General features: G+C 64.6%; 4 protein-coding genes across 5 annotated transcripts in view; 1 reads left to right on the top strand and 3 right to left on the bottom strand.

Annotated features, from left to right (window-relative positions):
* Nucleotides 1-280: 280 nt before the first annotated feature.
* On the bottom strand, nt 281-1,780 carry LOC141743010 (dispanin subfamily A member 2b-like). Its single transcript, XM_074586683.1, has 2 exons — nt 1,537-1,780; nt 281-818 (listed from the first exon to the last, which is right to left on the bottom strand). Exons 1-2 carry the CDS (start codon nt 1,720-1,722, stop codon nt 663-665), a joined length of 342 nt encoding a protein of 113 aa, XP_074442784.1. The 5' UTR covers nt 1,723-1,780; the 3' UTR covers nt 281-662.
* Nucleotides 1,781-2,755: 975 nt separating this feature from the next.
* On the bottom strand, nt 2,756-3,970 carry LOC141743009 (interferon-induced transmembrane protein 1-like). Its single transcript, XM_074586682.1, has 2 exons — nt 3,755-3,970; nt 2,756-2,923 (listed from the first exon to the last, which is right to left on the bottom strand). The coding sequence occupies exons 1-2, from the start codon at nt 3,968-3,970 to the stop codon at nt 2,756-2,758; spliced, it is 384 nt and encodes a 127-aa protein (XP_074442783.1).
* Nucleotides 3,971-7,716: 3,746 nt separating this feature from the next.
* LOC141743007 (dispanin subfamily A member 2b-like) lies at nt 7,717-9,643 on the bottom strand. Its single transcript, XM_074586680.1, has 2 exons — nt 9,417-9,643; nt 7,717-8,305 (listed from the first exon to the last, which is right to left on the bottom strand). The coding sequence occupies exons 1-2, from the start codon at nt 9,609-9,611 to the stop codon at nt 8,096-8,098; spliced, it is 405 nt and encodes a 134-aa protein (XP_074442781.1). The 5' UTR covers nt 9,612-9,643; the 3' UTR covers nt 7,717-8,095.
* A 4,913-nt stretch (nt 9,644-14,556) lies between these two features.
* The window catches only part of B4GALNT4 (beta-1,4-N-acetyl-galactosaminyltransferase 4), a 30,309-nt gene continuing 17,784 nt past the window's right edge, over nt 14,557-27,081 (top strand). For both annotated transcript variants that reach the window (XM_074586679.1, XM_074586678.1), the window contains exon 1: nt 14,557-14,834. In XM_074586679.1, coding sequence (XP_074442780.1) covers nt 14,684-14,834 — 151 coding nt within the window. In that variant the 5' untranslated portion in view covers nt 14,557-14,683. The remainder of the gene's footprint in view (nt 14,835-27,081) is intronic.

The following is a 27,081-nucleotide window of genomic DNA, read 5'->3' as shown; positions in this document are numbered from 1 at the left end:
GGGGCTGTGTGGTGGGATGGGGTGTGCAAGGACAGAAAAACACAGAGATTTCTTTTTTCTTTCCTTTTTCTGCCACGCCTAAGCTTTTAGGAAGAAACTTATCTGGGATCTGGGCTCTGCACTGTGGTGGGGATGGAGGCAGAGAGCCATGGAGCCAGCAGCAGGAAGAGGAGGAGGAGGATGAAGAGAAGGAGGAGAAGAGGAGGAGGAGGAGGAGGAGGAGGAGGAGGAGGAGGAATAGGAGGAGGAGGAGAAGGCTGCCCCAAAGATGCGCAAGGACCTTCTTCTCCTTCCCCACCGTGAATAAGGGGACAGACGAGAGGGGTTTGGCAGGACGAGCTTTATTTGTGGCAACAGTGACCCATATGTGTGCCATGGCGCCCAGGAAGCCCAGCAGCTCCCTGCTGAGGCACACAAGCAGAGAAAAGAGGGGGGGCTGTCCCCCGCGTCCCAGTCTGGCCCACCCATCCCCTTCCAGATGGTGGCTGTGCCGGGACACCCAGGGGTGCGGGCAGCGAGGGGACAGGGCATTGCTCCCTTTCCCCCTGCACTGCGTGCCCAAAGCGGGGACATTTTGGGAAGAGGAGGAGGAGGGGGGAGGTGAATCCCCACCCCCCCCCCTGCCCCGGGTGGCAGCAAGCAGGCCGGTGGCTGTGCGGTGGTCAGGTCCTGCTGCTCATCACGGTGGTGATGATGGCGGTGATGACGAGGGCCACGGCGAGGACCATTATCACGGAGCAGACGATGTTGAGCATCTTGGCGCGGGTGCCGTACCGCTGGGCACCCTCCAGGTCCCCCAGCACCTTGCAGTCGCGGGCCTGGGGGGGCAAGTGGGGGGCTCAGCGGGGGGCGACCCGGCCCGGGGGTGGCCGCAAAGCGGTGCTGGGACCTCAGGGACACGTCGCCCTGGGGCAGGGGGTGAAGCCTCCGGGCGCTGCCCACTCCCGCCACCCGCAGGGCCTGCTCTCGGGGGGGGGCAGGCTGGGGGGGACGCCTGGATTGGGGGGTGCCAGGTGCCAGGGCAGGGATGTCTGGGATGGGAGACCGGGTCTGGGGGTCCGGGGATGGGAGAGGGGTCTGCAGGGGATAGGGTGGGTGGGGGGGCATCGGGGGGACCCGGGGTGGTGGCAGAGAGGGCTGGAGGGGGGACGACACAGGATCGGGGGGGTCCCGAGGTGAGGGAAAGGTCCGGGTCGGGCTGGGTCGGGGGGTCCCTGGCCGGGGTCGGGCTGGGTTGGGGCGGGGGGGTGGGTATCGGGGGGGGGTTCTCAGCACGGGGGTGGCGTCGGAGGGCACTGGGTCGGGGGGTCCCCGGGGGGGGATCCCGGCTCGGGTTGTCTCTGAGGACGGGTCTGGGGGTCGGCGGGAGCTGGCTGGGGGGGACGGGCCGGTTCGGGGGGTCCCGGCAGGAGCTGGCTGGGGGGGACGGGCCGGTTCGGGGGGTCCCGGGCCGTCTCGGCCGGTTGGAGGGGACCGAGCCGGGCTGGAGCGAGGGTGGCGGGTGAGGGGGGGTCCCTGGTCCGCCGCCCCTCTCACCTTGATGGAGAAGACGAGCGCGGGGAAGCAGAGGCAGCCCAGGTAGGCGAGCGCGTAGCCCAGCAGGACGTTGAAGAGGGACCAGAGCACGTAGTCCCGCGGCTGCCCGTCGGGGCCGGCGTCGGGGGTCGGCCCCCGCCCGGGGGGCTGCAGCGGGATGGACACCTCCGTCTGCCGGGGCTTCATGGCCGGGCCGAGCCGGGAGCCGAGGGGAGGGAGGAGGCACCGGGGAAATGAAACCCGGCCCGCCCGGGGAGGGGGACCGGCCCCGCACCGCCCCCAGCGCCGGTTCGGGGCCACCAGCGCGGGCGGAGCGGCCCGACAGACCCCCCCCGCCCCGGGGACCGACCTGGGGCTCGGCCCCCTCCCCGGTGGGTGGCACTGCCACCCGGGGCACGGGCACGCGTGTCCCTGTGCCCCCCACCCAGTGTAAGCTGGCGGGTGTGGGGCGCTCTGGGGACTCCGAGGGGACTCGTGGGGCTCAAAAGCCAAATTCCCCCTTCGGGGGGCCGCTCCCTTGGCAGCGAGGGGTGGGGAGGTGACACCGGGGCGGGGGCGCGGGGACGGTGCGTGGGCTTGGCAGACGGTTTCACGGAGCTGAAACGAGGGGCAGGGGGGTGCAAGGCAAGGTGGGATCCCCCCCCAGCCCCACTACGGACCCCAGGTTCCTCGGCCGGTGCTGGGAGCCTGGCGAGGGATGGCCCATGGTGGCCATCTCTGCCGGGGAGGGTGGATGATGCGGGCAGGAGGAAGCACAGAAATTGGCCCAGGAGGGGTGGGGGGGTCTCTGAACACCCCAGAAGCCCGGGGAGGGGGTGTCTGTTTATATTCAACTAACGGCGCCAACATGACGCCCCATTTCCTGCTGCTCTTCCTCGCTCAGCTCTGCCTCCCCACTCATCTGAGTTATGGGATAGCCCTGGCCCCCCCCGAGGTGGGAATGCTTGCAGGGAATAACATCTCCCAAAACCCCAAAGTGCGACATTTCCAAGGAGAAGGGTGGGCAGAGAGCTTTATTTGCTGCGAGCTCACCCCACGTGTTCATGGTGAAGAGAGCTGGTCTCAGCCAGGGCGCACCAGGAGGGTGCCTGAGGTCCCCCCGGGCCCGGTGGGAGTGGGGAGGAAGGTCCCATGGGAGCCGCCGTGTCTTCCTGGGTGGGTTTCGTCTGAGTGGGGTGGAAGGGAAGGAAAAGCGAGGCTGCTGCTGGGTGGGACAGGGTTAGAAGTGGCTGCCCACCCGCAGGCTGTTGTAGTACATGACCAGCACCACGATACAGATGATGGTCCCCACGATGCCCAGGCAGAGTGCGGCGATGTTCAGGTGCTTCGCCGTCCTCCCGTAGCTGCTGGCAGCTGCTGGATCGTGGGCGATTTTCCCGTCTCTGGACTGTGGGAGAAGGAGACGAGTAGTGGCCGGGCACAAGCCAGAGGCGGTGGCGGCGATGGGCCGAGGGGACATCCCGGACTCCGTCGCCATCGGAGCCTGGCAGTGGGATCCACCAGGCTCTGCTGCAACCCCACGAAACCCACCCCAACATGGCAGAAATGGAACTCGCGGCAGCCTGAAAGCGCTTTCCTAATGGCTTATTAAAGCCATTACGCTTGGCAAGGCGCTGCCCAGTCCCTGTGGGCCGGGCAGGCGCGGGGGGGTCCGGCCGGGAGCACCTGGGTGGCAATTCCCGCAGTGCCGGCAGGTGCTGACGCCCGCCTCTACGGTTATCAGGGCACCCATCACAAATTACTCGCTTTTAAGGTAACAAATGGGAGGTGGGCAGGGAGCAGCTGTTCCTTATCTTGGGCAGGGGCCAAGCCTCGCGGTGGTGTCGGGAGTGCCAGGGGAGGGAGCCAGGGGACGGCTGCCCGCCTTGTCCCCCCGGTGGGAGACGTCTGGGGCTCACTTCAGGCTTTCCCAAAGCACCGAAGGAGGACGGGCCACCTCGAATGGTGGCTTTGCCGGGGACGCTGGGTGTGGAGCGGCATGGTGGGGCTGGACGCGGCAGGAGGGAGCGGGGGGGCGTCTCATGGGGGAAAGGATGGGGAACGAGGTGGGGATGGGGCGGTTTGGGGCAGGGTGGGACGAGATGGGACGGGATGGGATTCGGCGGGGTGGGACAAGATGGGACAGGAAGAGACGGGATTAGGGAGCCCTGGCATGGGGGCAGGCAGGACCCCCGAGCCGGGCAGGGGGGTGGTGGGACGGGGGTGACTTTCCCCTCACCTTAATGGAGAAGATGAGCGCGATGAAGCCCAGGCAGAAGGGGTTGCAGAACATGGCGTTGAAGAAGGACCAGAGCACAAAGTCCCGGGGGTTGGGGACGGGCTGCGGCTGAACAAAAGAGGTGATGGTGGGACCGAAGGCGGTGGCCGGGGAACCTGCCCCGTTCCAGCCGTGGGGCTGCATGTTGATGCTGACGGACTGGGGGTAGCTCTGCATGGCTAGCAGCGGGGCGAGCGGCGGGGACACGAGTGCCCGGGCTAGTTATAGGCGAGAGGAAGGGTTTGCCAGGGTGGGGCCACCCCGCCTGCCACCACGCTGGGCCCTGGGACGGGCTGTGGGGACGGGGGCAGGTGGGCTCCCCGGGCGGGCTGGGGTCGGAGGGGCAGGCGGGGGGCAGAGCCCCAGCCCCGGGCAGGGTGCGGGGGGCAGGCGGAGGGGGGTGCCCACGGGGTGGCCGATGCCGCGGGGCGGGCGCCTCGCCTGTTCCTCTTTGCTTTTTGCCCTCTGGGGCTGATAAGCGATTTCTGCCCTGGGCAGGTCGGGACAGAGTCTGGGGTTAGTCAGTCACAGCGGGGACGCGGGGCACGGGGGGGACAGCGGGGACACATCGCCGGTTGGGGGGCAGCCACCAGCCTCCCCGAAACCCCCTCCCCAGCTGCAAAGCGCCACCGAGGGCGCCATCGCCAGCCAGCAGCAGTGGCGGGGGTCACCCAGCGGCCGGGTTGGCAGGAGGAGGCCGTGCCGCCGCGGTGAGGACTTGTGGCTGCCAAAGAAAACAGGTTGAGCGGTGAGAAAAAGACGGAAGAAAGCTTCAAGAAAGCAGCAGGGGGGGGTAAAAACCATCCGAATCAGAAAGTCCCCAAGACACAGAGGTAGAAACTAGGTTGGGTTTTGGAAACATGCACATCCTTCCTGCTCGGCGGCCGGCCCCTGGAAGCCGACTGAGAGGCTGATACAGGGAAACGCAGCTCTCGTATTTTTCTGAGAAATGGGATTTCCTCCGCTGAAGATGGGCAGGGGGGTTTCTGTCGGGAGGAGGGCAAAGGTGTTTGTCACCGTTTCCTGCCATCCCGGTACTTTCGGTGTGGATCCGAAAGTCCTGGCCCCAGATGTCACTTGTCCTAAACCACAGGAAATTATAGAGATTTTTTGGTTTGGTTTGTTTTTTTTTTTCTCCTCAGCTACTTCTGTGGTGGGGCTGCCCCTGGCGGTTAACGAGGTTCATTAGGTCATGGTGACAATTAAGAAATGGCTGTGGGGAACGGGGAGGCTGGCGGGGACGGGCACGGGGATGGCTGGAGGAGGGCGAGGGCTCGGAGGGGGTTTCGGGGGGGTGTTTGCGCTCCAGCCCCGATTCCTGATGTACGGCGCTGCTGACGAAGCGGGAGCTCGGTGGGGGGTTCCCCATTTTGAGGTGCCGGGGTCCCTCCATGGGACACCACGTGCTTCTCTGGCTTGCGCAGAGGCGAAGGGACCCGTGGCGGCGTGCTGCTGGCCAGAGGCAACCGGGAGCCACAAGGACCGAGCGTGGCCGGTTTGTTCCTTGTCCCTCATTTCCGAGCGTCCATTTAGGGGTCCCGTTTCCCGCAAACCCCCGGCACAAGGGGGATCACGGCTGGTGTCTCCCCGACCCGAGCTCGGCGTCAACCGCCCACCGAAATTCCCACCTCCCCGCCGGCGCTTCCAGCTTTTTCGTTTATTTGCCCTCGCACCGGATCAAACGCGGCGCCAGAAAGCAGAGAGGCAAAGTTCACCCCGCCTCGGTCGCCTCCGCCCGGCCCCGCTCCCACCCGCGCCCCAGCCCTTGGGGAGGGGGCTTGGGCCCGGGGGGACCCGCCGTGTCCTTCACGGGGCGGTGGCGGACGACGGCTTTGGGGGGTCAGCAGAGGGAGGGCGCAGGGCAGCCCGAGGCGGGGGTGGCTTTTGCACGCCCGAGGGAAGGGTCTGGCGGGGGGCTGCGGGAGGGCTGGCTCGGCGGGGGGCTGCTTCGGCCGGGCTGAGAGCGGCTCCGCCGGGACACGGGCTCCGGGACGGCTTCTGGCAGCGGGGCAGGGAGTCCAAGGGCTCGGTGGCCGCTTGCCAACGGCCCGGAGCAATTACCGCCAGAGCAGGAACAGGCTGTTTGTATCTGGGGAGCACCGCTGCGGGGCTGCAGCCCCCAAACCGCCTGGATTTACCCCAGAAGAAGGGCTTTGCTCTCCCCGCTTTCCCCCCCTCCACCGTCTCTGCTGTCCCCCCGGGCTCCCTCCTGGCCTCCCCCAGGACCGGGCGCCAAGGGGTGTCCCCATGCCCAAACCCCCGGCTGCCCTTTGGGGAGACATCAAGGGGGGGGTGGTTGGGGTGCTGTGGGGGGTGAGGGGCTGCTTCTCCCCCTCCGACTCCATTCCACCGCCCTGGCGGGTTTTCGGCTGCAGAGCATCCCTGGGCAGACGTGCCCCGGGATTTTTTGCACGTGTTGGCTGATTGAGGAGGGGGGCAGAGCTCCCGGGGGGGCAGGGTGAGCCCACTCCCCCTGTGCCAGCCCCGTTGGGCGCCAAAACTCCGCAGGGCAGCGATGTGACGTGCGAGATTTGGGCAGGACAGGGCTGGATCCCGCTCCTGCCGGGGTCAGGGAGAAAGCGGGAAGCGGATGCGATCCGGCCCCGCCGCTGGCACCCCGCCAGCCCCTTGTGTAATGGACACGGCTGTTGCCAGCGCTGGAATGAAGCAGCCAAGAGCCTGAAAGGTTGGGGCGGTGTTTTCGAGCCGGGGTTCGCTGCCCTTTCAAAAAACTTCTCGTCCTCCACAGCTGGAGGGGGACAGCTGATGGGGTGTCCCGCTGGCCGGCGTGTCGGTGGCCCGTGCCCGGGCAGGCAGCGAGGAGCCCCGTTTGCAGCCTGGAGCCGCACGTGCTTGTTTGCTCTTACGGGAAGAAGCGGAGGAATAAATGATTCACCAGGAGGTCGGTGCCAGGGATCCTGCAACAAATAACCGCTGTGTTTTGTGGGCGAGATTTCTGACATCTTACTCATGAGCGCAGCTTCTTGGCAGGAGCGTAACGTTCTTGGGGAGAGGAGGAAAAAGAAAAAGGCTTTTTTTCTCCCATCCTCGCAGGGCCCCAGCCCCGAGGACCTGAGCTTGCCGAGGGCGAGGAGCGCAAAGTCTTCCAGGGAGCTGGGGAAAGGGGAAGCCAGGCCAGCCGCGTACCAGCTCTGCCAGATGGGCTCCAGCCAGGATTTCTCGCGGGGTCTTGCCCGGGTCACTTCGGGCAGTGCCGAATCCATGGAGCCGAGTGCCATGTGCCGGCAGCTCCGTAGGCACGAGGATTCCTGCCTGCTTCCCTGCTCGCCCCTGCATCACCGCCACGGGGATGGCGGGCACGAGGGCTCGATGCTGGAAAAGCTTCGGAGGGGAGGGGAGGGGGGGTGTCGCTGTCTCGCTTCCCCCCAAAAGCAGCCCTGCCTGGCCGGCGTCCCCACCACCCGTCGCTCAGGGCTGGGTTGTCCCACTCTTCCCTGCAGCAAGAGCATTTGGGATGGAGCCACGCCACCCCCAGCCTCCCCCAGCCGCTGGAAGCCCCTCCCGGCCCCGCTGCCCCCCGGCTCGGCTGCACCGAGTCCTCTTTGGGCTCATCTTGCTCAAGCCCTTTGCATACCCCGCCCCCCAAAATCAAGCTTGCTCTCGGCTGCGCTTCCTCCTACCCCCCGCCCCCCCCGAGGGTCGGTGAGGATGGGGGTGCTCCTGGTGACACCCCGGCAAGGACGAGGTGTTGCCCGCATCCTTGACATCCCGAATGGATGCCTCTGCCCTGCGGGTACCCGGGTTTGCCCAGCCTGGCACACCCTTGAGCATCAGCCCGTGATGCTCCGTGATGCTCCGCGCCAAGGGGCAATTTCCCTCCCCAGGCGCGTCCCGAGGGCAGACGCCACTTCTCAGCCAGGGACCCCAAACCACCCCCTGCGAAAATGAAACTGAGCCAGGGCCAAAAGTGAAAGAAACCTTTATTTGAGCGCGGTTTTCTCTGAACGAGGCGTTTCTCCTTTGGGTTGCTCTTAGAGGCACTTGGGGCTACAAGATGAGAGCGAAGCGGCAAGCGGAAAAGCTCTTTCCCTTGGCTACGGGCAGTTTTTGGGTGCTCGGCTCCTGCCAGAGGAGAGGTGTCTCCAGGCACTTCCAGGGAAGTCAACGAGGGCGGCCACCAGAGAGGGCTCCGCAGGGCCTTGAGCAGCGAGGAAAGCGGGACAGGACCCCCGCAAGCTCCGTGGGGCTGCATGGAGGACATCTCCCCCCCGCTCCGAGGGGTGACGGGGGCTCCTCGCAGACATTGGGGGGGAGTGCGCTGCCCGCGGAGCAGGGGCTGGGCTAGGTGGGGCGATGGAAGGGGTACTGGGGGTACTGCTCCTGCTGCTGGTGGAGGACGTTCATCATGGTGATGGTGCCGGTAGCGATCAGGACGATGATGAGGATGATGAGGAAGATGTTGAGCACCAGGGCGGTGATGTTCAGGTACTTGGCGGTCGAGCCGTAGCTGAGGGCCCCGCTGTAGTCCCTGAGGACTTTGCGGTCCCTGGACTGGGGGGGGAGGAGGGGAGAGTCAGTGGGGAGGCAGCGGAGCGGGACGCCCCGAGGGGCTCCGGGCTGCAGCCGGGGAGAGGAGCTGGAGGGACCACGCGGCCTGAGCTGCCACGCTGGGCTGAGCTCCCCCCGTTACACCAGGGGTACCCCGCGGTGCCGACTGCCCCAAACCCCTGCCTTCTCCAGAGATTCCTGCCAGGGCTCCGTGGGGCCAGGGCTCCGTGGAGTGGGGGCTCTCTGGGGTCCATTGGGCACCCTGGGCTTGGGGGCTCTGTGAGGTCCACGGTGCTACCTCCGTTTTGGGGCTCTGTGGGCTCCATGGGGCACCCCGGGGTGGGGGCTCTGTGGGCTCCATGGGTCTCCCTGACTTTGGGAACTTTGTGGGGTGCTTTGGGCACCCCAGGGTTGGGGCTCTGTGGGGTACACAGGTCTCGCTGGGCATGGGGGCTCTGTGGGGTCCATGGGGCACCCCGGGGTGGGGAGTCTGTGGGCTCCATGGGTCTCCCAGACTTTGGGGGCTCTGTGGGGTCCATGGGGCACCCCAGTGTGGGGAGTCAGTGGGCTCCATGGGTCTCCCAGACTTTGGGGGCTCTGTGGGCTCCATGGGAGCTCTGTGGGGTCCATGGGGCACCCTGGGGTGGGGAGTCTGTGGGCTCCATGGGTCTCCCAGACTTTGGGGGCTCTGTGGGCTCCATGGGGCACCCCGGGGTGGGGAGTCTGTGGGCTCCATGGGTCTCCCAGACTTTGGGGGCTCTGTGGGGTCCATGGGGCACCCCAGTGTGGGGAGTCAGTGGGCTCCATGGGTCTCCCAGACTTTGGGGGCTCTGTGGGCTCCATGGGAGCTCTGTGGGGTCCATGGGGCACCCCGGGGTGGGGAGTCTGTGGGCTCCATGGGTCTCCCAGACTTTGGGTCTATGGGATCCATGGGGTCCATGGGTCTCCCCGACTCTGGGGGCTCTATGGGGTCCGCAGGACTCCCTGACTTTGAGGGCTCCGCGTGTCTCCCTGAGGTCGGGGGCTCAGTGGGGTCCCCGGGGCCGGCCCCCCCCGCCCTCCCGCGGCCCCCCCCGTCGTGTCTCACCCCCGTCCCCCCCGGGACCCCCCCCACCTTGATGGAGAAGACGAGCGCCATGAAGCCCAGGCAGCAGAAGTTGGCGTAGAGCGCGCTGCAGAGGGACCAGGCCAGGTGGTCGCGGGGGGGGGGCGGCGGCGGCGGCTCCACCGTCACCACGGTGCTCCGCGGCAGCCCCTCCATGTCCAACCCTTCCGCCAGCGGCTCGTAGGGCGGCAGCGACCGCTCCATGGCGGGTTCGGGGCTGCGGTGGGACCGGGGGCGGGCCGGGGCCGGGGGGGGCGGGACGCACCCGGTTTCGTTTCCCCGGGAGCGGGGACGGGGCGGGACGGGGCCGCGACGGCAACCGCCGGCCCGGGGCGAGGAGCCCCCCCCCGGCCCCTTTCGCTTTGCCCGCTGCTTTTTTTTTTTTTTTTTTTTTTTGCCCCTTCTTCGCCCCCTTCTTGCCTCGGCCGCTTCTTTGCCCTTTTTTCACCCCTTTCCCCTCTTCTTTCCTCGTCCCCTTCTTTACCCCCTTCTTTACCCCCTTCTTTACCCCCTTCTTGCCTCGGCCACTTCTTTGCCCCCTTATTCTTTGTCCCCTTCTTTGCCCTCCTATTCTGTGTTTCTCTTCTTTGCCCCTTTTTTCCCCCTTCTTTCTTCATCCATTTCCCTCCTTCTTTCCTTGTCCCCTCCTTAACCCCCTTCTTCGCCCCCTTCTTGCCTCGGCTGCTTCTTTACCCCTTTCTTTTCCCCTTTTTCTTTGTTCCTTTCTTTGCCCTCTTTTTCTTTGACCCCTTCTTCATCACCTTCTTGCCTTGTCCCCTTCTTTGCCCCCTTTTTCTTTGTTCCCTTCTTTGCCCCTTTTCTCCCCCCTTCTTTCTTCACCCTCTTTTTCCTCCTACTTTCTTCACCCCCTTCATTGCCCCTTCTTTCCTTATCCCCTTCTTTCCACCGTCTTTGTGCCCTTTGTCTTTGCCCCTGTCCTCATCCTGTTTTTGCCTTGTCTGCTGCTTTACCCCCTTCTTTGCCTTCTCTTTCTTTGTTCCCTCCTTTGCCCCCTTTTTGCCCCCTTCTTTCTTCACCCCCTTTCCCCCCTTCTTTCTTTTCCTCCTGCGTTGCCCCCTTCTTACCTTGTCCCCTCCTTTCCCCCGTTCCCTTCCCTTCCCCAGTGGCAGAGGCTGAGGGACACAACTCTGTGGCCCCCGTGGTCCCTGTCCCCACCAAGGAGAAGGGCTTTTGGCAGAGGGAGCCCTGCCCAGGATCATCGTCCCTTTGGCACAGCACGGATCGCTGCTCCCTTTGTTTTTTTTGAGGGGATTTCTTCCCGGAAACCTTGTCAAGGCAGGGCCAAGCATGTCACCGTGTGTCGTGCGAAGGGCTGGGAATCATGAAATCCTTGAAATCCCGCTGGTGAGGCGGGGGAGAGCGGCTCCAGCAGCACCGGGACGGTGCTCGTCCCCTGCGGCTCCGTCACCTCCAAGGCAGCCCGGGAGCGATCCCTGCTCCCGTGGAGGGACCTGAGCCCGGCCCTGGCTCTGTCCCCCACAAATACGGGATGCGGCCGGAAGGTGCCACTTCCTGGGGATGTCGTTTGGACCCGTGCAAAGCCCCATGCTGGCACCCTGCAGTCCCCCGGGCACCGTGCCCCTTGTCCGCGGATGAGTGTAAGGCACCTGGCCCGAAAGAGAGCAGCAGCGATGTGTTTTATTGGGGTAAAATAACAGTTGGGCAGTTCAATAAATTCAATGGACTTTAACAGCGTTTACCAGCGGTTTACCAGGGTTCAGTCAGTTTGATGGCAGGGTTCGCCTTGGTAATTACCGTGAGGAAAGAACATACGGAGGAAAAAGGAGTTAGAATGGAGTTAGAATGGTTCCCACTGAGGGAGACGCAAAGACTCCCGAGGTCGGAGCAGGCCCCACTTTGCTTTCGGAATTCCTGATGGAGCCGAGCTGCGGCCAGGTCCGGTCTGGGTCTCAGCCTTGGACGATGGTTTATGCCTAACAGAATGATCTGTACAATGTTCAGAATTAATATCGAGGAGCTGCAGGGGTTAGTAATGTCTCACGGCACCAACTCAGGCACCCAGGAGCCGTGGCGGGTCGGGGATCTCCCCGCGGCGGGTGAGGAAGGATCTCCCAGTGCCGGGTGAGGGCTCCCCAACCCTTGACGATCCCAGACGAGGGATCCCCTCGTCCCCGCTCGAGGGGAGCCCGCGGCCCTGTGGTCCCACTGCGGCCGGGGGGAGCCCACCTGGGGCCCACCCTTCTGCCGACATTCATGGGTGAAGCAGTTGGCTGCCAGGCAGTAGTACAGCCAAGATCGAAGTCTTCACTGTAGCTCTGGCATCTTGTTATCTACTTCGGTTATCTTGTGGTTTTGGGCTTCAAAACCGCCTTCTGAAGTATTTTCCCAAGGCACCCTCACTCCGAGGCAGGAGCGCTGTGGCTCGACCCCAAGCGCCAGCACACCCGCACGAACATTCCCCTCCCTGGCTCGTACAGCAACCAGCCCTTACAGTATGACGGTGTATTCACTTAGTTAATACGTCTGAATTCATGTTATACACTGTAATATAAGGATGTAATAAAATTTTAGTGGCAGCTCTGGGATTTTTCATGCTTAAATAAAACAAAGGACAGCCCAGCCCCGGGAATACGGACTTTGCTTTGCAGAAGCTTCAAGCTGTCCGTGAAGGATGAAGGATACCCCGGGACAACCAAGGTAATGCCAGCATCCCAAATCCCTCTGACACATCTTTGAGACCCTCCCAGCATCATCTTTGAGACGCTCCAGCACCGTCTGGTGTCACAGACCGGTGTTTCTGGCAGGACTGACCCCGGGGACGCCTGCATCGAGAGACGAGCTGCGAGGACGCTGCCAAACTGGAGCTGCTCCGCAAAGTTTGACTCCCATCAGTAACGGGGTGCTAGTGATCAGTGCGGGTGCTAATGGTTAGTCACGTCATCTCCTCCCTGCAGGGCCGAAGGGGATGAGAACACCGTGTAAGGGCACATTCGGGTGCCCCGACTGGGCTGGGACACGGCGCGCACGTGAATATTTGCTCTTCTTATTCTGGACGTTGTGCCCCAGCCTCTCTCCTCGGCCAGCACGAGCCAGTCACGGATTTTTGGGGACATCCCACCAGGGTTCCCAAACCTCCCGGCCCCCCCAGGGCCGCTGGTGGGTGGGAAGAGGCCGAACTTCGGTCGGTGGCTGAAGGTTGCGCAAAGCCGTGCCCCGACCCCCCACCTCCCACTCCTTTTGCTGGAGAGGGGCAAAAAATGGGGCAAATAATGGCTTAATTTCCCCAGACGCGCATCTTCCCCATCCGTTGGGAGAGTCTTGGGCAGAGATCCCCATCATCCCGGCCTCCTCCTCCTCCTCCCCCCCGCCTGGGCCATCCCGCAGCCCCCGGCCGCCCCCGGGGGGCTCAGGGCGGCTTCGGCTTCGCTTCCTAACGAGGATTGAGCTCTGCCGCTTTCCCCGCCTGTTTGTCTAAATTGGGCTTAATTACCAGCTAATTAACCTTCCACATCCGTAAGGGAGAGGAGCGCAGGGAAACACAAACCAGAGCACTGGTGCCCTCTAGTTTTCCTAGCTGTGAATGTATTATTTTTTTTCTCTAATAACCGATTTCTCGCGCGTGTTCGTCCCAGCCCCGAGCTGCAGCGAGGAGGAGCTGCTGCCTCAACTTGTGGAGCGGGAAAGGAGAAAAAAAAATTACCCGATGTTTTTGCCACCGCGCTGTGGAGGGAGAACCAGGCGGTGCAGCGGTGACGTGAGCTGTGGCCGGTCTCAGCCTGGCTGAGCACAGGTGTCCCGGGGGCACAGGGCCATGGCTGCGAGGAGCAGCCCTGGCCAGCGGCTCCTTCAAGGCTGCGCAGCCCGTAACCCGCCAGCAGCATGGCCTTAGTCACTGCCGGCATAATTAATCCTTATTGTTAATTACTGTTAGGTTTTGCACAGGGTGAGCTACAGCCCTCGCACTTCCAGAAGGTCCCGCTGGCAGAAGCGGCTTCGGCCCTGGGGGATCCCTGCACCCAGCGAGGGGGATCCTGGGGATCCCTGCACCCAGCAAGGGGGAATCTGGGAGATCCCTGCACCCATTGAGGAGAGATCCTGGGGATCCCAGCCCCCATGGGATCCCTGTACCCAGCAAGTGGGGACCCAGGGAATCCCTGCATCCTTCCCCACGGGATCCCTGCACCCAGCGAGGGGGATCCCTGCACCCAGCGTAGAGGATCCTGGGGATCCAAGCCCCCATGGGGTCCCTGCATGCAGCGAGGAGAGGATCCAGGGGATGCCGGCCCCCAGAAGAACCCTGCACCCATTGATGGGGATCCCAGGGAACCCTGCACGCACCAGGGGGGGATCCTGGGGGATCCCTGCACCCATCCCTACAGGATCTCTGCACAAAGCGAAGGGAGATCGGGGGATCCAGCCTCCATGGGGTCCCTGCACCCAGCGAGAGGGCAGCTGCGGGATCCCTGCACCCACCGAGGGGGGATCCCGGCCTCCGTGGGACCCCTGCACCCACCAAAGGAGCATCCCAGGGATCCCAGCCTCCGGGGGATCCCAGACCCCATCGAGGGGGGTCCCGGGGAACCCTGTACCCGCCCTCACGGGGCCTCTGCCCCCAGCGAGGGGGGATCAGGGGGTCCCCGCACCCCCGCGGGCCGGGCCGGGCCCGCAGCCCCCAGCCGCGGCCGCGCGGGAACGTTCCATCCCCGCTGCGGGGGGGAGGAGTCGGGGGGCGGCCCCGCCGCGGCCCGCGTCACCGTTCCCGCCGGCCCCCCCAGCGGCACAGACAGATCTTTCCCTCCCGCTCCGCCGCCGCCCTGTCCCCCGGCCGCGCGGGGACGGGGACGGGGACGGGGACGGGGACGGGGACGCGGTCCCCCCGCGCCCCGCATGGCCTCGCCCGCGGCGCCTGGCGGGGATGCCGGCCCGTTGGCGTGGAGACGCGCGGCGCCTCCGCGGGCTCCTCCCCCGCGGGGCGCCCATTGGCGGCGGGCCCGCCCGGGCCTTCTCGCGATTGGCCGCCGGTGCCGTCGCTCGGGCCGCGGGGGCGGGCCCGCGCCCCCCCCCCCGCCCCCCCCCCCCCGGCTCCCACGGCGGCCCCGCTCATTCATTCCCCCGCCCGCGGGACCGGCGCGCCGGGGCGGCGGCGATGCACCGGGCGGCCGGGGGTCTCCGCGCCGAGCCGCGCCGCCGCCCCGCTGCCCTGGCGGCCGGCCCCTAGCGAGCGGGCTGGGCGGGCGGGGGGCCCGATGGGCCGGGGCTAGGCCGGCGGCGGCGGGGGCGATGCGGGCGGCAGGATGCCGCGGCTCCCGGTGAAGAAGCTCCGAAAGCAGCTGAAGCTGCTGCTGCTGCTGGTGCTGCTCACCTTCGCCGTCTGGTTCACCTACCTCCACATCAGCCTGGTGCGGCAGGGCCGCGCCCTGCGCCTCCACTTCGCCTACGGCAGAGGTAACGGGGCGGGAGGGGAAGCGGCGGGCGACCCCCCCCCCCAACAACCGGGGGCGGCACCGGGGGGCCCCCTCTCAACCGCCATCATCCCTCGGTGCGAGGCCTCGGTGGGGTTTGGGGTGTCCCGCCGAAGGTGATGGATGTCTCCCATCACACCGGGCTTCCAGAGCATCCCCCTCCCGGCTCTGCTGTGTCCCCGCGGGGGTCGGAGCCTTCCCCGTCCCCCCCCAGCACCCGTGGGGGTGGGAGCCCCCCAGACCCGCGGGAGTGGGAACACCCCCATCCCACCGGCGGCTGTCCCTCCTGCACCGCCCAGGCAGGTCTGGGGAGAGCGGGACCCGCCATGGGCACCGTGCCCTGGTGCGGCACCATCAGGGACCAGGGTGACCAGGGGGGACCCCAAACTGTTTGGGGGTTTTTCATTCCCCCCTCCCCGGAGCGGGTCCATCCTTGTTTTTCCTCCTGCCGCTGTGGCTGCAGTGACAAAGAAGGCCATTTATAGCCGCTCCTCGCTGCCTGGAAGGGGCAAACCCAACCCAACCCTCTGTCCTTCCCAGCGCTTTGCCAGCCCGCACTTCTCGGTTGGCAAAATTCCGCCCTCCTCCAGGCCTGGGCTGCCCCCGGGGACATGACCCGGGATGCTCCGGCTGATGCCCAGGGCTGCACCCGGGATGCTCCGGAGAGGCAGGGGCCAGTGCTCGCCCTACGCTTCGCCTTTGGGCTTAATTGCTCCTTGCTTTACCCTAGTTGGGCTGCTCGGCTGGCATAAAACTGCACAAAATATTTGTCGGGTGAAACTTGAGCTGTAACGTTTCTGGTGGGACTGCACTCGCCGAGTGGTTTTTGTCCTAAAAAAATTGGGCAGAAACGAGAGTTAGTGCTTATTTAGGCAAGAAACAGCTTTTCTGAGCGGGTCAGAGCGGGTCTGGAGGCCCGTGAAGCCTCTCAGCTGGCAAAACCAAAGTTTCCGACCGTAGCAGCAGCATGATCCTGCAAATTTTTGGGCCTTACGGTGAAATCGGGGAAATGGGGATAATGCTAATAGGAGCAGCAGGAAATGAGGCTGGCTGTGCATCGCCTCGGAGGAGGCTGGGGGGGGCTGCGCCGCCTGCTCTCCTCTCCTGGCTGCAGGGTCAGGATTCATGGAAAAGCCACAAGTTCCAGAAGTCGAACGGCGGGCGGCTGCCCCATGTCCCCGCGATGATCCTCACGTTAAGGAGGGCCGAGTCCTTCCTCTTTCAGGACCGGCAGCCTCAGGCCGGGGGGAGATGGTGTGGGATCATCGGCCCTGAGGATGGCCGGCTGTTACAGCCGTAGATCGGGGTCCCTCTGGGTGTCGGGATGCAGCAGCACGAGGGTGAGCCGAGGTTTTCCTCTGGGGAGGATGCACAGAGCGATCCCTGCATGCTGGCGCCTTCCCTGGGTGTGTTTTTGGGTGCTGAACCCTGTAGGCGCCTATTTCTGCCCCCCACCCCCCGCCACCTCCTCCCTACGTGTCCTGCATCTCAGGATGCTCCGAGGGGGGCCGGAGGGTTTGCTGGAGCAGCGAGGAGAGCCAGACCCCTGCTCCGGCTCACAGCGGAGAAGCCCTGTGGCTGCAGGCGGGGGGCGATGGGCACATGGCTTTGGGGGAGAAGGGGGTCCGCGAGGGTTGGGGACAACGTGGGGGGATCACGGCTTGGGCAGTGCCGGGTGAGGACCGCGCTCCGGTGGGGTTTTCCGCTGGTCTGGCGATGGGGTTTGGATTCGTCCCGTGCCGTGGGGAGCTCACGCATCTTCTCTGGCTGGGTGATGGCGAGGTGGGGGCTTCCCAGGGGAAGCTGGACCTCACCCAGGCTGGATCGTGCCCCTTTCCGCAGTCTGGGACCGGACTTCAGGGAGATGCTGCTCCTGGCACTGGGATTTTCCAGGCAGTGCCTAAAGCCTGGGCGGGTGCCTGGCAAAGCTGGAGTTTGGGTCCCGCTGAGCCTTTTTTTGGAAGTGTGGGGGCTGGGGAAGGGGTTTGGCCACGCGCAGACAGACCCCAGTCCTGCTGCTGCAACCCAGCAGAGAGCCGGGGAGCTGGTTCAGTTGGGAAAACACTGAAAGGAGTCAAAACCAAAGAAGAGGAATAAAACAAAATGTCAGGGGAAAAAAGTATATTGAAAAAAAAGCTTCGTGGGGGAGTGTGGGGGGAAGGGAAGGGCTGGGGGCTGAGCTGTGGGGGGAGCTGTGGGGCAGAGCCGTGCTGGAGGAGGGCTCCGGGGCAGCCCCCGCTACCCCGAGATGTTTCCCCTCCACCTCGCTCGCGTCGAAGCCGCCTTCGTGCCGTGCTGGGGGGCAAAGCGTGCTCAGCGTGCTTCCCGAGGCCGGGGGTCCCGCTGAGGTGGGGATGGGGTTCGCTCTTCTCCATCTCCCTGATTTTCCAGGAGAAGTCCCCCAGGATGGGCTGGAGCACGGCTGTTGGCGTGCGCCGCCTTCCTGATGGGAAGCAGACAGTGCCCGAAATATCAGGGCACCGATATTTTGAAATATTGGGGACATCCAGGGCTTAGTTGGTGTCCCTGAGCTGGGGCAAGCAGGTGGGAGGGGGGTCACCGTGCCCTCCCGGCTCACCTGTCTCCGTCCTCCTCCCTGATCCGTGGGGAGCTCTGGTGTGTCCTGGTACCAGATCCCTTAGGGATGGGGGGGACGCTTGTCCCCGCAGGGACAGAGGGGGCTGGGGAGGATGCGGCGCTCTTCAGCGTCACTGCAAAGGTCTGTGCACCAGAAGCTGCCTGAGATTTGGAGACGAATTCTCTTTTTTGGCCACCGTGAGCCAGAACCTGCCTGCCGCCGAGGATGCTGCCCGGCTTGCGTCAGCTGGCAGAAGATGTATAAAAAAAAAAAGGTTAATTACTCATTAAATGAGGTGTCACCTAGCAGATGTACTTTCTGGGGGCTGAAGGTGCCGGGCATGAGGTTTTTTGGTAGCTTGCGGGGGTGTGAGGTGGGGAGGACCAGGCCAAGTGGCGGCGGCGGGGTCTGCGCGCGGCGGGGAGCACGGTGAAGGCGTGGGGGGACCATTCGGGGGGCACCGCATCCCCTCGGCCCAGCCGGCGGCCACACGCGGAGCTGGAGCATCCGGGGGCTTGGCTGGGAACCGTGCTGGTGCTGTGTCCCTGATAAAGTGACACCCCCCCGCCTTTTTCTTATCTTCTACAAGTAGATAATTACCTTTCTCTGCCTAATTGAACACACAGATTCCTCATCTGAAATAATGAGGCCATTACGGTGTTCTCCCGGCTGGAAACCGCTCTGAGTCAATGGGGTGGAAATGCTGGCATGCCAGGTGGAAAGGAAAATAAAAAAAAGCAAAAACAGGAAAAAGGGGGAAAAAAATTACAGTAAAAACTTAAACGGGCTGTTAGCAGGGGCGGGGGGGCTGCTTCTGCCCCGCAGCCGTCTGGCCGGGCAGCGGTTTAGCCCCTGGGGGCATTGCGGGGCCGGGAGCCAGGCTTGGGGAGGGTTTTGCAGCTGGGGGGGCGCAGGATGGGTGCTGGAGGGGGCCAGGAGGAGGCTAAAGCCAGTTCACGGCTAAAGCAGGGCTGTCGGGGCAGGGGGAAAAACGCATCTGGGCTTCTTGATCCCCGCAGGACACGGCGCTGCCCGGCTCTGGCTGCGTGCGTCGTCCTGTGCTTTGGAGGAAGAGGGACTGGGAGCTGGGGACACCCCCTGCCCTGGGCTGGGGGCTCCCCGGGTGCCGTAGGCAGCGGTGGGTCGGATGCTCTTTGTTCGGCTCAGCCCCGTCCCCGGCTGTCCCTCCCCGGGGACGCTCCGGCTCTGGCGGGCAGGGAGAGCCGGAGGGAGAAGGTTCGGGATGACGTGCGGCAGCTTTTCCCCCCGCCACCCCCGAACTGCGGGGGATAACGGGTCTCTTTTGGACAGAGCGGCTGCGATAGGAGCTTTGATTTTAATTGGGAGGCTGAAACGCTGCGGAGCGCGGTGGGTTCCGTGCCTTTTGTCAAGGATGGCGGGAGCAGGTAGGGAAGAGAAGGAGAAAGAGCCCTTTGAAGAGGACGGGCAGCGGCGTTTGCCGGGAGCCTGGGTGCTGCTTTTTCTGTCTCTTGGCATCACCCCCCTCTCCTATCGCTGCTTTCCCCGGACGGACACCCCCTCGGCGCGGGGTCCCGGTGCCGGGAAAGCTGGTCCCATCCCCGCTGCTGAAAAGGGAGGTTTGGGGCAGGGGAAGGGGCTGGGTTTGGTGTCACCGAGGCCATTTCTCCAGCCCCGCAGCCCTTGTCTGCCTGGGGGGCTGTGGCCCGGTTTGCCCTGGGCTCCTTGCCCTGCTCCGCTCAGGTGCCCGGCGGCCCTGAATCGGCTCTTTGTCACCGCGCTGGACCTGCCAGGAGCGAGCCGGATGGAAAAGGAGGCGGATGGACAGACGGACAAGCGAGCCCTGTCCTTTGGCTGGGGGGGGCTGGGTGCGTCTCGGGGCCTTTTTTGGCAGGTGGTGGGGAGAAGTATGAAAAAAATTTGGTACGTGCCTATTTTTGGTTATTCAAAGACACAACTGGCTTTGAACCACCCTGTGGCGGCGCCTCTGCCCAGCCTGGCCGTGACCCGGTCCCCTCGGCATCTGGGGGGGTCCCCAGAAAAGTCCCTTGGAGCCAGGGGACGTGGGGGGTTGCAGGGCTTGATAGTGACGTGGAAACAAACGGATTACTCCGGGGTAATTTTTCCCTAACTCTGCCCTCCTGCTGCTGGCTTGAGGGGGCTAAGGGCTGGCTGCGACGCACCCCCGCGCTGGGATCCCATCCCTGCTCCGGCCATCTGTCCCCGGGGTGGTGGCAGTCTGGGGTGACAGCGTGGGGACCCGGAGCGGTGCTCGGCTGCAGAGAGCTCGGTGCCGGTGACCGGGGAGACAGGGCGTGGGGGGAGCCTGCGTCTGACCCCTAGCCCAGGGAAAAGGGCTTCGTAACCCTGGCCCGGGGTCCTGCTCCTGCTGCCCGGAATATTGGGGTGCGGGGTCGAGCGGATCCCTGGGGACTGACCCTGCGTGCCCCGGGACTGAGCATGCGACGGCAGGAGCAGGGATGCGGCTTTGTTTGTAGGGATGCTTTGCTGCTGGGAGCCGCGTGGTCCCTTCCCTGGGGAAAGGATGTTTCGGGGCCCGATGGTCGCTCCGGTCTCTGCAGAAACCCCAGACCCGGGCAGGGGGATGGTTTCCGCACGTGTGTCCGTGTGCGGTGGGTCAGCGGGTCCTGCTGGACCTCAGTGATGGCAGAAGGAGAAGAGCGCAGAGCGCTCCGTCCCTTCATCGCTCCTCAGCCATGGAGGCTCTTCTAAGACCTGGCAGCTTAATCCTTTTAAAAACATTAAAAAAAGACATAAAACGACCTGATAAAAAATATTCTTCATCCCCTTTAATGTGTCCATTTGCTGTCAATTAATTCCCTGCACTGTTTTCCTCCTCTCGGGGCTGTTTTTGAAGTCTCCTTTAACTGCCGAGCTGCTGATGCTCTGCAGCGAGCCGGGGTCGCCGGTGCCTCCTCTGGGTCTGGGAGAAAGGCGGATCCGTATGGAAAAGGCCTCTGGAGAGCCCGGCTGGCCAAGTGCTGGGTCCCTCGGCTGCATGGCGCTTCCCCTCCAGCCTTGCCATGCCGGCACGGAGCTGAGCAGCTTTCGGAGCATCCCGGAGAGGGCATCAGAGGACTCGCAGCTCCACTCATCCAGCACGGCACCGCGGGGACTGGGCACGGGGGGGACGTTGCTCGCTGCCCGTACCCTGTCTGCGGGGCTCGGGGGGATGCGGGGAGGCGAGAGCACCCCCGGTTGGGTACCAGCTGCGCGGCCGCGGTCACAGCCCTCTCTGTGCCACCATCAAAGAGGCCATTGAGGGAGCGTGGCGGTGGTGGGGGCAGCAGCAGGTGGGTCCTGGCGTGCCAGGACCGGCCATGGTGGTCCAGCTCGATGCCCTCTGAGCCGGTGCTGGGCACGCGGCTGCTCCGGCAGTGGGCACTCGGGTGGCCGTGGCTGGGCTGGGAGGTGCTGCCGCATTACCCCAAAGGGTGACTCGGTGGGTGACATTTGTCTCAGCTGCTGCCATCGTGTTTGGCTTCCCCTGGCCCGGGGGCTGCGAGGGCTGGGGCAGGGATGTAGCCGCTGTACGCCCGGAGATGCTCAGGGAGGGCGAAACACTTTCCACGCCCCATGGAAGGGGCCTTTCCCGAGCACCAGGAGCTCTTTGTGTTGGTGTTTGGGGAGATTTGTCCCTCCCAGCACAGCTGTGCCTCTCCCCTCCGTCCCTGCCCCGTGCCATGCCATGGCTGGACCTCTCCAAGCCGCGCTTTGGGAGGGGACGAGCAGCCCCCCCGAGATACCGGTGGCTGGTTGCCTCAGCGATGGCAGGACCGGGGGATTTCAGCGGGTCCAGGGGATGGGTGGCAGTCGGCGGCTGACCCTCGGGGACCGCACCAGGGGTGCAGAGGCACCGGAGGATCTCTGGGGGGAGGCTGCACGGGAGCGGGTGGTCTCTGCCAAATTTGCTGCCCAACGGAAGCAAAGGGGAAGGTGAAAACCCCCCGGGGCTGGTGGAGACAAAGCAGACGCTGCAGCGGGTTGGAGAGCTGGCGGGGGGGAATGGGGAACCCCACAGGTGGCTGCAGGGCAGCGCGGAGCTCAGAGGCTGGGACAGTTTTAGGCTGGAATGAATTCTGCCCGATTCCTGGCACGTCGCAGGCTACGAGTAGCCTTCTCCGGAGGCTGTGTCCTGGGGAACGCAGCCTTCGTGCCGAGGGCGGTGACGGAGCATCGCCCCTGTGGGATGGGCCGGGTGCGTGGTCCGGCACGCGTTGGAGCTGGAGCAGAACGAAACGATGCTGGAGGAGATGGGGGGTGGAGGGCAACGGATGCGCGGTGGGGTGTGGGCTGGGGGAAAACGGGGGAGATCTGGGTGCAGGAGGGATCCGGGACCTGGAGCGGAGCGTGGAAGTGCCGGGGCTGCATCTGCGGGTGGGCGTCTGGGCTTGAGTGGTCTCGTGGCAGCTCCATCGCCAGCCTGGAGCCATTCGGCATCGAGCGCCGTTGCAGCGGCCAAGGGGCATCACGGGTGGGTAAACAGCACGGAACGGGGTGGTTTGGGGGAGGCAGGAAAAAAGCCCCTCGCTCCGTGGAGGGGGCGGCACTACGGGCAGTGCCGTGGGTTGTTCCCGGCGAGCAGCGCTGCGTGTTTCGCGGCGGTGGAGGGGGTTTGCGGTATTGACTCCTTGCTGGCTGATTATAGTTGCTCACCAGCTCGTTAGGAGGATCAGCGGAGGGATGCTTGCGCGTCTCTTCTCTGGCGCTGACTCGGAGGCTGTGCCTGCGCTGGAGAGCACCGGGCTCTTGGTAATTAAACCGGTGGGTTTAATAAAAACGCCGGTGCTGCCACCTTCGCCGTGCCTGTGCCTGGGTTTAAATGTCACCTCGCTTCACGTTGCTGCTGCTTCAGCTCCCTCGTGAGCCCCGTCACGGCAGGGTGTCCCTCTTCAGCCCTGGGGGCTGAGCCTTGGGGGATGTGCTCGGTTTTCTGCCCCATGGCGGCACCGCGGGAGGATGTGCTGGGGCATGGAATGGTCCTGCATGGCCGGAGGGATGCCACCGTTCCTGTTGTGGGCGACAACAGGGGTGTTGGCAGCTTTTCGGGGTCTGAGGGTGGGCACCAGAGCCCTGGGGAGGGCACTTCTCCTTCCTGCTGGCTCCAGCAGAGGTGGGCACCCCCTGGGCATCGCTCTGCCGACGGTCCTGACGTGGTTTGGGATTAATTTGTTCCCGGCCACCGAGCTCATGTGGCCTCATGAAGGTGGGGAGAGATCAGCCTGAATTCCCGGGGGGTGTAATCCCCGTTTAACCCATCGCTTTTGCAGCTGTGGGTCTGGTGTCTCCTCTCACCGGTCAGGACTTGCAGAGCCCCTGGGCTGGCCTCGGGGCTGGGCTGCCCTCCTTCGCTGTTCCTGAGCCCGCGGCAGATGCTCGGGCTGGTCCTCCCCGAGCTGCTCGCCCGCGTGCCGCATCCCTGGTGTGAGTCGCTGTCTTCATCCCTCTTTCACTGGCGTCCTCCCGACGCGGGTACCGCATCTCGCTGGGGGCTCGGCATTCCCCTTCGGCACGGTCGTAGCTTCATGTGCCACCACGAGTGAGGTCCTGTCCCCTCCTCTCTCCACCTTCACCCTTCACCCAAGAGCAGGGCTGGGGTTTCCCCCCCCCCATTTTCGTTGTGGGCTCATTGGTTTGGTAGGGTTGGAGTTCCCTTTTTCCGTGGGGAGGGAGGGGATGGATGCGATGGTCCGGATGGACAAGGGTTTTGTTACGGAAGCGCTGCAGTGTTTCCCAGCCATGCAGATGGGCTCAGCGTAGCCAGACTGGATGCTGGAGAAGCTTTGTCCCTCTCCCTTCCCTCTGGATTCGGAGAGCTCGAAAGCATCCCGTGGAAGTTCAGAGATCAGGAGCAGCATCTCCCATCCAGCGCGGATTTTGCCGAGGGAATGGGAAGACAGGAGAGCAGATGGTCACCCTGGGGGGACATTTTTTGGAGCACCGAGCTAAATCCATCCGTCTCCTTTCCCATCGCTCCGGTTGTGGTTTGCTCCTCGGGGTACCTGGTGGGGAACCGTAGGCTCCGGCTGCGTTTGGTGTCGCCGAGGCTCCCTCGTGGGCACGGCTGCCCTCGCCAGCGTGTCCCCCGCGGCAGGGTGCCCTGTCCCCCCGAGGGGGAGGCTGGCCAAGGCGTCAGACCCTCGCAGGCGACACGGGGCCTGGGAAACCAAGCGACAGCTCCCGGGAGGCCCCGTGGGACACTTCCAGATTGAAAGCTTAAATGCTGCGCCTTTTTTTTTTTTTATTTTTATTTTTTTATCAAAAGATTTTTGGGGTTTGAGCTCAGAGGTGATTTTTTTTTTTTTTTTTTTTTTATTTTTGCTTGAGTATCATCATTTTTTCCAGTCCCCTCTGGTCCCAGCCAGCTCGCCTGTATCTCTAGCAGGGCTTTGCAGGCAGCCGGGCTTGGATGGGGAGGTGCAGGGCAGCAGGGACAAGCGCGGGGGGGGCTGAAGGGGACGGGCAGCCCCACAGAGGGCTGTATTTCAGTGGGACGCAGCTCCTGGCGATGGATGAATCACTCCCCACGTCTGCTCTGGAGCATCAGCTCGGTGGGAGAGGGGTTGGAAATAATACAGGATCCGTGCCCTGGGTCCCACCCGGCTGATGTGCTTGGGAACTCGGGCTGGGGCGCGTTGTTTCTCTTCTCGCTGGCTGAACGTGGGCACTTGGTGCCCTTTGGGGTCTGTTTTGGGGGGAAAAGAGAGAGAAGGGTCCTGAGGGTGCTCAGCTACCGCCGGAGGGTTCTCCCAAAGGAAGGAGTCTCAGCGCCGCTCCCCAGGAGCGCAGCGGAGTCAGACCCTGCCCGTGCACCCCTGTCGACAGGAGGGTGCTGTGAGCTCCTGGGCCGTGCTGCCGCCGTGCCCACTGCCGTGCCGACGCTCTTCGTTCCCGGAGAGCCCTCGCCCGCTGCTCGGGGGCCTTCATCCTCGCCTGGACACCTCTGGGACGGGGAGCAGAGCTGTGGCCGTAGCTGGAACCGGGCAGAGCGCACCGGGGCGTTTTCTGAGCGCCATCCCATCCCGGCAGTTTCTCTCCGGTGGCTCCATCCCTTCCGTACACATCTGCCTGATGGCCGGGACCGGCGTCCCACCCGACGTCTCCCTGCGGGACCCTTCCTGTTGAGCAGCCGGAGCTCACTGGGGCCGAGCATCCAGCTGGAGGGCAGGAGCTGGGGATTTCGGGAATCCCAGCGCTGATCCTTTTGTGGACGCTCCTGTGAACGTCCCCCACGCCTGCCGAGGGGCCTCGGGTGCTGGGCCGTGCTGGGTTTGTCCCCGGGTGACTGCTCTGGGAGCACACTGGGTGAGAGCGGAGAGCTTGCAGCGAGCGGCCGCGGAGGGGAGACTCGTTAGAAGCAATTAGGAGACGAGCGAGGGACATCTCTAACCACGTCGGAGGGTTTGGAAAGGGTCCAGAAAGCTGCAGGAGAAATCCCGGCTCCGAAGCCCAGCCAAAGAAAGGGGCTGTGTTCGGGGCGAGCGAGCTGCCTGCCCTCAGCCCGGAGGAGAGGAAGAGGAGGGAGGTGGGGAGGCAGCACTCCGCTGCCTGAAAGGCCCTCTGTGCTTCCCGGCGGAGGGGGGGGCGCCGAGGGGGTTTGTATGGCTGCAATAACGGGGAGACTCGCCTCCCCCCGGGGGGGCATTGCCCTGGTCTGTGCGCCAGGCGATGGGTGGGTGTTGGTCCCTGGCACCCGGGGTCTCACGGTTGGACTCGACGATCTCAAAGGTCCTTTCCAGCCATGAAGATTCTGTGATTCGATGATTCATCCCGAGGACGGCTCATTGTCTGGTGGCTGCCGCGACTCAGAGCTGGCTCCCGCCATGGCGTGCGTGGCTCCGGCCCCCTCCTCGTGCTGCTCTCAGAGCATCAGCGTCGCGCCCGCGCTTGCTGGGCATCCCTGCCCAGCATCCCCCCGGAATGCGGCCCCGGAGCGAGAGGTGCCTCGCTCGTCCCCCAGGCCCCCCCGTCCTCTCCCCCCGCCGCTGCCCACCTTTGCGCCGCTCTCTCTGGCCCTTGAGGCGGGGGCGAGGTGGGTCGGCAGAGTTGCTCGCTGCAGCCGCGCATCCCGGGGGGGCGGCGGGGGAGCAGCTGGGCTGGGCACGGCTCCCGAGCGGTCCCGGGGGGTACCGGGGGGATGCGCAGGAGGAAACCAAGGCGGGGGGGGGAAGCGAAACACTCCTCCCTCCCAGCGCTGCTTTCTCCCTCCTCCTCTTCTCCTATGCCCTGACCCGCTCCTCTCCTGCAGGGATGAGGTTCGGACAAAAGGGGCTCGATTTTTTTTGTGGGGGGAACAAAGTGCTGCTCAGTGGTGTAAGGTGCTGGCCTTCCCCTCCCCTTATCAAGGGGGGCATTTATTTCCAGCTCCCGCACAGGCTGATTAGCATTTGGGTGTTTGGCTAAGGCTGCCCTTGACTTTCCTATCCAATATTTAAATTGCGGGGGAATAAACACGGGCACAGAAGCCTGAAAGCCTTTTTCTGGGGCTCTGGGGGCACTTTTGCTCCTCCGGGGGTGCGGACGCCTCTCGGGGTGAGCACTTGCCTCCCCCCGCCCCGGCCCCGAGAAGGGAGAGGGTTTTGCCGAAGGCACAGGGGTTTTGAGCCTTGGCGTTGCTCGAGCCCTGGCAGAGCAGTGGTGGCCTTTCGTTTAGACGCAAAGCAGAGTAGGGAGCACCAGCCCTGTCCTGCTTGGGCTTGAGAGGGTCCCTGACGGGGATGGAGCTGGGTGACGGGGACGGAAAGCCAGTGGGGGCTTGAGGCTTTCAAGACCCAAAGCCTCCAAGGATGGAGCCCGTGCAGCCTCGCTGGGGGGAACATGTTGGGTATTTTTTCCCCGCTTTGCTCCAATTTACATCAAATAATCTCTCTCCAATTTCCCCAATGCCTTGTAGCAGGGCCCCAAGCCCGGGTGCGGTACCCAGGGGTGAGCAAGAGGGGCTGGGAGAAGGGGGGTGACCGTGTCCGGCCATCCCCTCGGGATGCAGCCCGGGCTGGCGGGGGCTCAGCTTTGCTCGGCAGCAGAAGCCCCTGGGGCGGGGGGGGTTAGTCCATCCCGGGGACAGGACTTGCAGCGTGGCACCCCCAGCCTGCAGCGCAAAGGGATGCTGAGCCGGCAGATCCCACGGGAGACAGGTTCATCTCCTCCAAGGCCAGGAGAGACGCCCTGCGTGGGTACCGCAGAGCCGGCCGCTGCTTCCCATCCCCTGGCAGGTCCCTTGGGAGCGCTGAACTCCTCCTCGTGGCTGTGATTAATCCACAGATCAGCGGGGGCCGGGGGAGGAATAATGCTGTCCCCAGTGCTCCGTGCCGGAGCAGCAGCATCTGCGGCCTCGGCACAGTGCGGATGGGCTTTATCCCCACCGCCCGTGCTGGCAGGAGCATCCCTGGGAGTGATGGGGGGTCTCGAGAGGATCTGCTGGATCCAGCCCTGCTCCTCCCCGCGTGGGGCTGCAGGAGGAAGGGTGTGGGGAGGAGGATGGGCGAGGGGAGGGCGGCGGGGGGAGGCAGGGAGCTGCCAGGAGGGAGCTGGAGCTGCCAGGGGCTGAAGAATGGCTGAGAGCAGAAGAAGGGGCTTTAGAGCTTAATTTCCTGTCCCCGCGGTGGGGATGGGATTTGCGCTGCCATCTCCAAGGAGACGCCGGCTGCGCGGC

Source organism: Larus michahellis, chromosome 4 (assembly GCF_964199755.1).
Source record: "Larus michahellis chromosome 4, bLarMic1.1, whole genome shotgun sequence".
NCBI classification, from domain to species: domain Eukaryota; kingdom Metazoa; phylum Chordata; class Aves; order Charadriiformes; family Laridae; genus Larus; species Larus michahellis.
The sequence above is the reverse complement of the archived record's forward strand: the minus strand, read 5'-3'. Positions and strand labels throughout refer to the sequence as shown.